The 11,627-nt window shown below is 44.4% G+C and overlaps 1 protein-coding gene across 3 annotated transcripts; it reads right to left on the bottom strand.

The window, feature by feature from the left end:
• Positions 1-275: 275 nt before the first annotated feature.
• amotl2a (angiomotin like 2a) lies at positions 276-8,798 on the bottom strand. 3 transcript variants are annotated; one of them, XM_034583191.1, is made up of 11 exons: positions 8,496-8,798; positions 6,787-7,579; positions 6,523-6,673; positions 5,828-5,972; positions 5,639-5,731; positions 3,686-3,981; positions 3,259-3,452; positions 3,056-3,157; positions 2,807-2,967; positions 2,326-2,478; positions 276-2,106 (listed from the first exon to the last, which is right to left on the bottom strand). In XM_034583191.1, the coding sequence occupies exons 2-11, from the start codon at positions 7,503-7,505 to the stop codon at positions 2,021-2,023; spliced, it is 2,100 nt and encodes a 699-aa protein (XP_034439082.1). In that variant the 5' UTR covers positions 7,506-7,579; positions 8,496-8,798; the 3' UTR covers positions 276-2,020. The 3 variants fall into 3 exon arrangements, with proteins under 3 accessions (XP_034439082.1, XP_034439081.1, XP_034439080.1); XM_034583190.1 differs by having other exon boundaries at positions 6,523-6,676; positions 6,787-7,572; positions 8,496-8,795; XM_034583189.1 differs by having other exon boundaries at positions 6,523-6,676; positions 8,496-8,791.
• Positions 8,799-11,627: the final 2,829 nt, after the last annotated feature.

The raw sequence follows: 11,627 nt of genomic DNA, 5'->3' as shown, positions 1-11,627 counted from the left end.
TTAGCAGTAAAATAGCAGAGATCCTGCATCTCATTGGAAGGCAAATATATTCATAGATCAAGAAATATTCAACTGCAACAGGTTGTTGAGTTTCCGTTTCATTGTCTCTTATTGAGATAGATCTTATTTGAACGTTTGTTTTGAATATTCAAGAATTAGTTCCAGCCTCTAAAATGGAACCTTCAGTGACACCTAAAGATGCCACGTTGGGTTTTTCTAATCGATCCAATGCATATACAGTACTGAACCAATGCAACAATCAGAACAAGAGGCCGTTTATCAGACATATATTAAGAATTTTTATCTATTATTGTGAAATGTTAAGGCATACATACAAATGTTTCCTTTACAAAAGTTCACAGCAACATTATAGTGGGTCAACCAGCTGAAGCAACAGTCCTTTTGTATTTGTCATCGGTTATAACTTAATAGTTGGGTACATCTTTGGCACCAGAAAACAAAACAAATACACAAATACAAATGAAAAAAAACAACAACAACTTTAAAATATATTAACTTCTCTCACTTCAAATAACCATTTATGTAAACACATTCCAAAAGAACTGAAGGGCATTAACTCAAACTGACACGTTGCACTGACCCGCAAATGCACTGTGATGAAGCTGTGAGGAGAATACCATGTCAATGTGGACTTCAAGCAAAGATGGATGTGGCGCTTGTTGCTCTGAGATCAAAATCTACAGATCCATTCTAACATGTTTAAAAACTGGACGATAACACATTGGCTTCTTTTCAAATCCACTGATGTTGAATTTTTCTGCGGTATTCCCCTGTAGAGTTTAACACATGTGAATTGTGGCACATTCCAGTTTACTACAAAACCTGATCCTGGAAAATAGGAGTCTACATTCAGCAGTGTTCAGTCATCCTACAGAGTGCAGGGAGAAATAAATAGAAGATTCTATGTTAAGGATACAGTCCACTCAGAAATGTCAGATACTTGAGCAAGGGAGAAAACACAGCTGAATATAACGCGGTGACATGATGGGGTCGACAAATAGAGGAGCAAATGCGGGCCAATTATAGTGGACCATTTCCACGCTTGTGGTAGAACCAGCTACCAAGGCTGAGAAGAAATAACTAGCCCCAGAAAAGGAATCATGTGGAGAATGCATACCATTTTAACAAGGGTGAGGGGTCAGACTTTAGATGGCCTTTTTCTTTAACAGGAGCACTCCCTCAGCGAGGAATGTGAGAAGATTAGCTCCCGCATGTCGGCGAAGGGGAGCTAAATGCTGGGCACTCGCCATCTGAGGCCCCCCAACATTAACCCGGGCTCTGGAAAATTAGACGGCCGTGGAACACTGTCAATCCTCGCAGGCTTTTTTAAGAGAGAAATGAGGGTGCTACACATTCAAAGGAAGTTTCCAAATCCTCTGCTGGGTATCCGCCTCAAATGTATTTTTGAAGAGAGGAGCAACTGTTGACTTAGGTTGGAGTTGTTCTCTTTAACAGAATAATCCTCACACATGGCAGGAAAACATGGATGATGCTTGTACTGAGTTGCTTAATAAATATTCCCACGGTAATAGTCATGCTACTGGAAACTAAGTGTAGACCGGCTATGCATGTGATGCAGAAGTGAGTCATTCGTATATATATTAAAATGTGGAGCAGAGCAAGACAAGTGATCCTTGTTCTTCTCACCTCTCAAAAAAGAAATATCACATTATGAGCAGCATTTACAAAAATAAATAAATGACAAAAAAATAATAACATGCACCACATATGTACGTATATCAGCAACCCAGTTCCTATCACAATGCTGTCCAGGTACCGAGAACAATTCTTAATCATGAGGCAAATGTCAGAGTTTGTGAATTTTTCGCAGAAGCAGTAGAAGGAAAAGCTCAGCTCTCCTCTCCAAACCGTGTCACATTCTGGACTCCGCACGTCCATTCGGGCATTTGCTGGTGGACGAAAGTAGTTAACACCTCGGCCAAATGTGTCTGTCGTTGTCGGCTGTCCCCAGTTTTGTTATTTGAGCTTTACTGGACACTCAAATGAGGATCTCAACCAGCTCTGCATCTGAGCTGTTGACACTTTTGAATGTCTTGAGCGGTGCCTTTGGCTCCTCTGAGGCGTCTGCAGTGAAGGTAAAGTTAGAAGATTAGAATCACAAATTTGGAACCTTAAAAGCAAATGTAAGTCTAATTCTGGCTATTTGTATCAACACTGTCCTGAATGAGGGTCTAGTTACATTTGAAATAATGGTCAAATAGAATAAAGATCCAATGAGCTACTTATACTTAAACAGAACAGTAATAATTGGGTGTAGAGTGCTTAAAATAACAATAAACCCACCAGTGGTAGCTGCTGAGATCCCCTCAGACGTCTCTAGCTCCTGTGGGACCTCGTCACACTGGGTGCTGGAGTCTCTGCTCGGGCCCTTGGGCACCGCGCAGGGTCGGGGGTGCAGCACGGCAGCACCTGTCAGGTCATCCGAGAGGCTCTTTCCTACAAACGCAGACAAAGAGAGGAGGCCGTTTATCTACCCGCTTACATCCACATTTACACTCTACTGAACATCTGCCCCGCCGAGATATTCCCATGACTATTCTGGATCGGGCTATTCTGGAGTGAGAGATGATATGCATTCCGCTTTAAAAACACGTTGCCTATTTGAGGGAAACCAAAAGGGTTGTCTCCTGCACCCTACGCTTTTTTAGGAAGTGTACATTCTGTCTGGTGACACAGACCAGTCTGCCAGTTGTCGCTTGATAGCATATGTGATTAAAGATTCACAGTTCCTCAGCGTAGCATGAAGAGTGAGGGCAAACCTCACCTTTAGTCTCCGTGCTGCTGCTCACGGTGTTGATGGAGGGGACGGACCTCGCCAGCCGTAGCCCTTGTCTCTCCAGCTTGCCCTGCTCCGATTTGGAGCGCTGCTGGAGGACTTTAATCACAGCGTCCTTCTCCAGGAGCTGAGCATGAAGCGCCCGGATCCTAAACAGAGGACATACACGATGAGTTCTTAAACCCCTCAGCAGTAATACATGAGCTGGTTTTGAAGGCCTTGAGCAATGATGTGTACCTGTTCTCCATCTCCTGATGTCTATGATTCGACAAAGGCAGGTCTTCGTTGAAGCTGTTGTTGGGTGAATGTCGGGGCGAGTGCTTGATGATGGTTGTATCTCTGGAAGTAAAACAGAGCACTGTTAACATTTTTGACCCCAAAACATCACTTCAAATTTATAACTAACCAAGTGTTGTCTTTTACTGCAGATTTCGTCGTACCTCTGTGCAGCAGCAGTGGCAGCTGCATCCATGGCAAACTGCCTCATGGTGCTCTCCTCCAGGTACTTCTGCTCCCACTTGGTGATGTCTGCCTCCAGGGCCAGGATACGCTCCTCTTTCTCCCTCAGCTGCTGCTGCTGCGACGTGGACGAGCTCAATCCTGAAGCTGTGGGGTCTGCTGCCTGCTTCTGAGACTGACATACAACACATGATAAAGTGGTTAACATCAGGTTTCCAATAAGTAAAACACCTTTAAGTTATGCATTTTGGTAAAAAAATGCTTATACACTTTCCTGTCAAGAGCTAGGTGAGAAGACAGTCCTGTCAATCTCCTCTAATTGTCAGCCAGACAACAAATGGGCACATTATTTAAGCTCCAGACACAAAGAGGAAACACTTGCGCATTGTAATGACTGCTTCTTCTCACCTGTTGTGCCCTGAGGCTCTTCAGTTCGTGCTCAAGCCGAGTGCGGAGCCGCAGCTCCAGCACTTCCCTCTTCTCGCACGCCGCCTGCAGCTGACCCAGCGAGCTCTGCAGCCGCTCCACTTTCTCTACGTAGGCCCTCTTCCTCTGCAGTTCTTCCTCCAGCTGCCAGTTGCGGGCCTGCGCTGAGGCCAGGCCCTGCTCCAGCAGCTCTCGTCTCCGCTGGCACTCCTCTCCAGAGATGTGCAAGAGCTGAACCTGCCTCTCCAGGCGTTCACGCTCTCTCTGCTGCTCCTCTTCTGAAACACAGAAAGGGGAAAAAAAATATGGGTCAGTGGCGGTAAGTGTAACGGCAGGAGTTCAAGGTGTTAGGGGTCCGAGCACAAAGGAATGCTAAAGAGGGCTGTGCTGTAGATCAGGACAATTCAGTGGCCCTTGATGGAGTCAGCTATATAGCACTCACTCAGGGAATTACACTTTGAATGGAATGTGACCCAACAAGAGACATTAGCATGCTGCTATAAAGACATGTGGTGCAACAACAGACCATGTGGCAGCCTTTTGTATCAAGTGAAAATGAATCACAGAGGTTTCAGTAAATTGAATCATCATCACAACAAAATGTTTCCCATGTTCCAACTAAAAAGTAACTCACATTTAAACAATAACTGTGACAAAGTAAAGCCAGTAATCTGTTGTACCACTTTAAAAGGGGATTGATTACACAACATGAGTGCATGCCTGTGGAGGGAATGTGGACTTCCTCTTATCCACTTACGCACACAGGCATAGCTTTGTACTGGGAAAAGCTCTGGAATGCTTCTAAGGACGCGAAGTAAACAAGCAGCTCAAAATATGACTCAAGTGGGTCCTTCTCGAAAAAAAAAACATGAACTACACATCCCACTATCATGTTTGACATGCTGTGCCAAGATAACTGTTTTCAGGAAACACAGACACACAATATTTCAGATCTGATGTGTCACATGTCTGTTTAAAATACAGAGAGTCTTACAGCAATGTGTAACAGAAGGTATGGCCGATTATGCACCTACAGCATAGTGAGAACATTGAGTTGGGTTCATTCCACAAAACATCCCTGCACAGAACAAAAAAAAAAAAAAAGAGTAGAGAAATATTCACAACTGGCCAAACACAATTAAAAGGTGAACGTGACGAAATGCCCAAACAAGGAGAGTAGGGTAGTCAGAGGTCATGTTGAGTTGGGCCTGGATGCCCCGAAGTCCGATTAGTTCCCCCTCTAGAGGGGAAGTCAGCATTGATGCTTAACTGGGCGGACGGAGGTGGAGGTCGGGGCATTCCTAATGCCGGAAGAGCCTGAAATACTCCAAAAATTCCTGGAATCCAGGCCACATTTACTGCGCCTATGAAAAATAGCTGTTGTGTAAGTGCCAAGAGAAAGTTTAAATCCCCACTACTACATGTTTGTTTGAAAACGCATCAACTCTGCTACGGATACACCTGCCGTCCAGTTTTAGAGCCGCTAAAACAGAGAAGTTTGAAAACTCCAGGACTGCCTTTTAGTCTGGACCGGCAGAAACAGAGATGTTTGGAAACTATGACGTAGACACTCATATTCTGATTGGGTCTTTTCTGTCACGACGTATATACAATTCTACAATTACCAACCAAATGGTTCCTGTTTACACCGGCATGCGCATCCCCAGTGTACGCGAGGGTGTGAACTTGATCCGTGTTTTCAGGCTGTTAGTAGGGACGGAGATTAAAACTGATACGGAACCAAAGTCCTCACTACAGAGATAAAACCATCACACTGTGAGACACATCAGTAAAAGAGGAAATGGATCCCTGCTCTTTGATGGGTTTATGGTTTCACAGGGCACAGTGATTTGTCAGATCAGATAAAAAAACAAGTTGTCCCTTCCTTCTCTCCTCTGTTCTCTACTAAAACAACTAACACAGACACAAACTCACTTTGCTCCAGGAGTTTGACAAAGACATGCTGCGTCTGGTCCACACACTCAGCCTCCTTAGCTGCTCGCTGTTTGGTGGCTGTGTCCAGTTGTTCTGTACCGAGGAGAACAAAACAAAACATGACGGTTACACACAGAACTACATTTGTAAGCAGGACTGTTTTAGCTCAGCAGATAAATGGAAACATACCTCTCAAGTCTCTGTTGAAGTCGTGCATCCTCTTGATCTCAGCCTCGAGTTTATTCCTCATGGTTTTTTCCAGAGTTTCCCGCTTGGCAGAACCTTTCATTAGAGTCTCATAAGCTTCAGATATCCTCTGAATCTCCAACTCCAACTGGGAAGAAATATGAGAAGAACGTCAGCCAATGGGAGAGGCATCCCCGTTCATTCACTCATAGTCTGGATAGTGGTTTCTGCTGCAGCTGTTAATATCAATGAGTCAATCTCTAAACTCTCCACCCCCTTTCCCTTTTTTTTTTTACAGCCTAGAGGCAAATGGCTTTTTATCATTATGCGCAATTGAAAAGTGGGATTCGACATTCCTGAGCGAGCACGTGTGGGGTCCAGGTGTCAAGGCATTTCTCTGGTTTTATTGCATGTTTTGAAAGACAAAGAGGATTTGTCGTAGGCCATCCTCAGGCTGGAGTGTGAAAACTTAACATCAAACCAGCACAGAGAATTATAAAAAAATCCTCAAACAAAAAAACATGGCGTGTGCATGTTTGTGTGTCTTCTCTGTGAAGTGAACCAATCACTGGCATCTTTCTCATGTGCATATTTCTTAACCGTCAGTCGTCTTACAACACTGACATGTACTGGCAAGAAAACTGCTTTTACAATTTCCAACCGCCTCCCTTCATCGCACCTCCACCGTCTTCTCTCACCTTCTGCAGCCTGACGGCCTTCTCGGCGTAGACCTCCAGCTCCTTCCTGAGTCGCCCATTCTCCCTTATCAACACGTCGGACTGAGCTGAGTTGTGGCTGGAGGCTGCAGGGATGCTGCTGTGAGCCACCTGGGACTGAGCGGACACATACCTGCTGAGGAGAGACACGAGTAACTCATTACAACACTGCTGAGAAAAAAATAGCGTTTGAGAAAATAGTTAATATTTCATATCCATATTGAAAACAAAATCATGATTGCCTACCTGTGGTGTGCGTAGAAGGGGGGAGGAGGGTCTCTGTAGAACTGTCCATGCTCCTGTGAGTGACTGAGCATATATCCAGGAAGACTGGCACAGAAAGGGTAGTCCGGAGGTGGCCCACGCTGGTCCACACACTGTTGGACCCCTTGCCTGTCAGCTGCAATAGCATTTGTAGCATTATTGCTGTACAGCTGTGGGTAGCTGTTTGAAAAGCCTAGACCCAGATTGTCTCTCGGTGCATTCCTCTCCAGAGTGAGCTGCATGAGCCTCTCACTGAGGGAGCGAGCATGCTCCCTCTTCAGATCCCACTGTCCCTCACTGTGACTGCCCATAATGTCCATACAGGAGCTTTCCTGCTCTGCCTGCTCCTTCTGAGAGATCAGGTACTGGGAGTGGGCCTTGGCCTCCTCATACGTGGGCAGCTCCTCACCATGGAGCTGGTACAGATGGCACACAGAGCTCTCAGAGTGCAGACAGTCCCCCTGGTGCTCCTGGCCTTGGGGCTCCTGCCGTGTTGACATCTGGATGTACTGGGTCTCCTCTTGGGTGAGGCTCTCTAGTGAGGAGCGGGGACTGCCGGTGCCCCCTCCGCTGCTGCCTCCACGCAGGGCCTGCTGCTGGATGGCCAGCAGTGTGCGGGTGTCTGTCAGGTTCCCGTAGCGGAGCTGCTCCTGGATGAGACGGTGCAGGACCGTTCCAGAGGAGTCTTCAGCAGTTCTCATCTCAGTCAACAGGAAGAAAAACGAAAAACTAACAGCCTGGAGCTGGAGGGTTTGGTGCTTCACAAATCACAAATCTGAAGGGGAAATAATGATCTTGGTCAGACTTTCAGAATATATACACATCTTCCACTTTGCCTATAATCTCATTGCCAAACATCATTCATTTCTAATGATCATGATCATATCTCTGTTGTGAACCACATTCAGAAGCCAACATTCTTCTCAACTATAATTTACAGGCTCCTCTACTGCTGGAAATACCCCTGTGAGTGATGCCAGTGCAGATCCAGTTTTATTGCTAACACAATGTAAAGAATAACTTCCAAGTTGTACAAATAGACTGATTTCTCAAAAATCTAATGGGCAGATTTGACAGTATGATGTGGACCCAACATATCCTCATACAGGACACAAACAAGACTAGAGAAGAAAATAGAAAAATAACATTAATCCCTGTGGAGTGCTAATGAATTAATGATGAAATACCACATGAATATAAAAAGTGTGTATATATATATATATATATATATAAAAAAGATAAATTAATATTCTCCGTTATTAGTCCAACAATGGGGAACTTTGCAGTGTTGCAACAAAAAGTAGTACTAATACTAAGTAAACATGAAATATAAATGCAAGGAGAATTAAAATATAAATTTAATAGAAATACTACACAATATAAAGTGTAGAGTGTATACACTGAGCAGTAGTTTATTTAATTTCAGATAACTGTGGAGATCCGGATATTAAGGTTAAGGTTGTTTACTGAAATAAAAAGCATATATGAGATAATTCAATTTATAACAAAACTCAAGCGATCAGTCCAACAGACAAGTACCGCGTCATGCTCAGAACGAGACGTCTGGTCCTCAGGCTCTGGAACACCGTCCGGCCCCGGAGCGAGCAGCGGCAGAAACACACCGAGGAAACACACACACACACACACACACACACACACACACACACACACAAAGAAACGTAGAAACTCACCGATCGAGAGTCTCATCACACAGGGACCGGTTCACGTGTGCTGTATTATCTCCCCGTGTTTTTTGCGCTCAATTCTACAATGTCCGCGGGTTTCCCACGCGTCTCTGCTCCATGTACGTGTGTGTGTGAGAGCAGCGGCAGACTGAGCCGAGCGGCGAGCTGCGCTAATAAATAACTGAGGGCCGATTGTTCGCTGCGGCTGGAATGACTGGAATGTAAAGGCTGCAAGTCCCTGTGGATCAAAAGCAGAGCACAGGGGAGGAGGAGGAGGAGGAGGAGGAGGAGGAGGCAGGAGGAGGAGGAGGCAGGAGCAACAGAGACATTTGGATTCAGAGCAGCAGCAGCACCATCTCAGCTGGCTGCCTGTGTCATGTAAAAGAGATGCTTGTCTTTTGTTGTGGTGCAGTTTTTTTGTTTTTAGGGATCTAGGCTCCTCTAAATCAAAAGGAGAAGTCCTCACAGTTTTAGGAGAAACACAGGAATGCTATTGTGAGACTGCAAGATCATAAAGTTCCATAAAACACCTCAACCACAGTCATAGAAAATGTATGGAAGCGTTGTAGGTATCATATTTTGAAGTATAAGAGGTTCCTTCATCAAATAAAGAAGAGAGAAGCCAAGTGAATCAAGATTGAAGGCAGAGGCTTTTATAAAATGTCGAGAGATTTAAAAAAAAAAAAAAGTACATTGCACAAATAGCAGTTTCAGTCTACCATCACACATGTAATAAAATGGTTGTAATTGATCATCACTCTGCATTAATAACAAGAAAGTTCTTTGTGTATAAAATGCCGGAGGCATTGAAAAAGATGCTCGTCTCAAGCAATTCTTTGCTTTTTCCAGCCATCAATCCTAAACCCAAAAGGTATTCAGTTTTCAGTGAAATGAAACAGACGAGCAACAAATTCTAACATTGTTTCCCTGATACACACCTTCAGTAATAAAAGGTTTAGTTCATTTTCTTGTGTTCAACTCATTGGATAATCATCAATGTTTTGCCAGCTCTCCCTTGTAAAAGACTAAGAATTACCCTCTAGTGTACTACACAGTGGATTTTACAAGTTTAACATGATAGAAATTCTCCACGAAGCAGGTGACAGATCCCCGTCCAGCTACCACACTGAGGCAGTCATAAATAATAGTGCTGTCATATAATTGAGACGTGGATTAATCATTATTTCTTGAGCAGCCTTTTGTTTGCATGTGCCTGGTAAATATTTAAGCTGTGGCCCGTGCCAGTTAATTGCAGAGTGTGTGTCTGTGTGTGTGGACACAGAGGGAGAGGGGCGGGTGCGAGGCACGGTGCCTGCCAGCTGTCCGTGGACCGAAATCCCCTTCCCCTCCTTTAATAAGAGCTCTGAGAGACGTATTGTTCTCCCCAAAAAGCAGACATGATGGGGGCAGCCCTGCCATCTGCTGTTCTCCCCTCCACCAGCTATATGCTTTTTTTTCCACAAACACACACACACACACATGCATGTAGATGAAGATCAGCTGGCAGTGGGGGTGGACTGCAGTATAGGATAGTAATGTTATTGACATGCAGCCTTCTTTGCATAAAAGGGATCATCCTAATGTGTTGGTGGTGGGGGCTGAACAAGTCTCCTCTTGTCAGCGCAGTCAGTCAGTTTAGTCCAACTGCAGGTGACTTTATCTCAAACACTCACAGGCAGAAGTGCACCTGCTCATTTGCATGGCAGTTCAACAGTCCAACCGTAACTGAAGAATGTGGATTGCTTCAACGACTGATAAGACTCGAAGCAAGAGGTTAATAACCCCTCATGTTGTGTTGTCGCACCATTGTACAAGGATATTATACGTTATTATACTATAAGTGCTGCTGCTTGTTGTTTCATTTTCTTCCCCAATGTTAGATGGGATGATCGGGCTGTGGTTTTAAACACTTGAGAAACCGCCAATTATTTCACAAATATGAGGTTGATCAATTATGTGGTGTCCCTCCTCACTGTGCTTGTATCACGACGATATATATTGAACCTCCATTGATTAAGTTTATATTGTGATAATTGTTGATAGCTACTGTTTTATTGACAAGGCCTAAGAGATGACCAAGATTACTAATATCTATTGGTCACACATAAGGCTACAGCCTAAAGACAGTTCGCTTAGCAGAAACAATAGAAACCGTCAGCTAATGTTTGTCCAGAAAAAAACCTGCCTACCACACATGAGAAGTTTACTGGATTTACTTTGTTTATTATTTACAAATTAACTATGCGTAAAAAACTAACTAGTAAGTAACTGCTCTTCAACATCTATCAGCTCGAACTCTCGAAACACTTTGTTCGCCATTGTTCTGAATTCAACGGAGAAGCCAGAGAATTTATATATAAGCGTACCAGAAACCGGAGGACACTCAACACCAGCATGTTGAAACTTTACCTCCACAAGCGTTTCAGCGGTGTAATTGCAGCGCAACCCACACAGACCTACGCACAACTATGAATGCTCGGCCCCATGCGTGGGCTACGTGCGTACCTACAGCGTAGCTTCGACGCAGAAGCATGAATTGGGCTTAAGTCATGTAAAGCCAAAGAGGACAGCTTCACAGTGAGCAACACGACTCGCCCATTTCCTACTGTGAAAATACTGTGCCAGACATTCATAATGTCTGTATGATGTGGCTTCAATATCACTAAAGCTCGGATTGATAGGATGAGAGTAAATCTACCACTTGTATGTACAGACCTGCTAATGCAATGCAGACATGTCATGTGTCATGGCTGGTGTAGCTCTGCACTACATCTGTGTCTTTACACACAGACAGTGATGCCAATGTGACTCAGTGCTAAACCTGCTGGTACAAGTCAGCATTTATTTCTTTTTAATGACTCCACTCAGGGTCCGCCACACCAGGCTGTTCCCTGGATACTGAACCCAAATCTCAATCATATGAGTATTCAAGTGTGTTGAGCACACACAAAACTTTGTAAATTGTTTGTCATTGCCTGCTGTTCCCGCCACAGAAGCTCTTTACATATGAAGTTAATTAGGCATTTGAGGAGGGTGAATCAGGTCACACACACACACACACACACACACACACACACACACACACACACACACACACACACACACACACACACACACACACACACACACACACACACA

This window comes from Hippoglossus hippoglossus, chromosome 4, assembly GCF_009819705.1.
Source record: "Hippoglossus hippoglossus isolate fHipHip1 chromosome 4, fHipHip1.pri, whole genome shotgun sequence".
NCBI classification, from domain to species: Eukaryota; Metazoa; Chordata; class Actinopteri; order Pleuronectiformes; family Pleuronectidae; genus Hippoglossus; species Hippoglossus hippoglossus.
The sequence above is the reverse complement of the archived record's forward strand: the minus strand, read 5'-3'. Positions and strand labels throughout refer to the sequence as shown.

Bases quoted from the DNA above. Each gene is read 5' to 3' on its own strand.
- amotl2a (XM_034583190.1), bottom strand. From the start codon at position 7,505: ATGAGAACTGCTGAAGACTCCTCTGGAACGGTCCTGCACCGTCTCATC. The intron at 5,973-6,522 runs GTGAGAGAAGAC...ATTTCTTCCCAG, and splicing joins AGGCCGTCAGGCTGCAGAAG to TTGGAGTTGGAGATTCAGAG. The intron at 2,479-2,806 runs GTGAGGTTTGCC...CTGCGTTTGTAG, and splicing joins CAGCAGCACGGAGACTAAAG to GAAAGAGCCTCTCGGATGAC.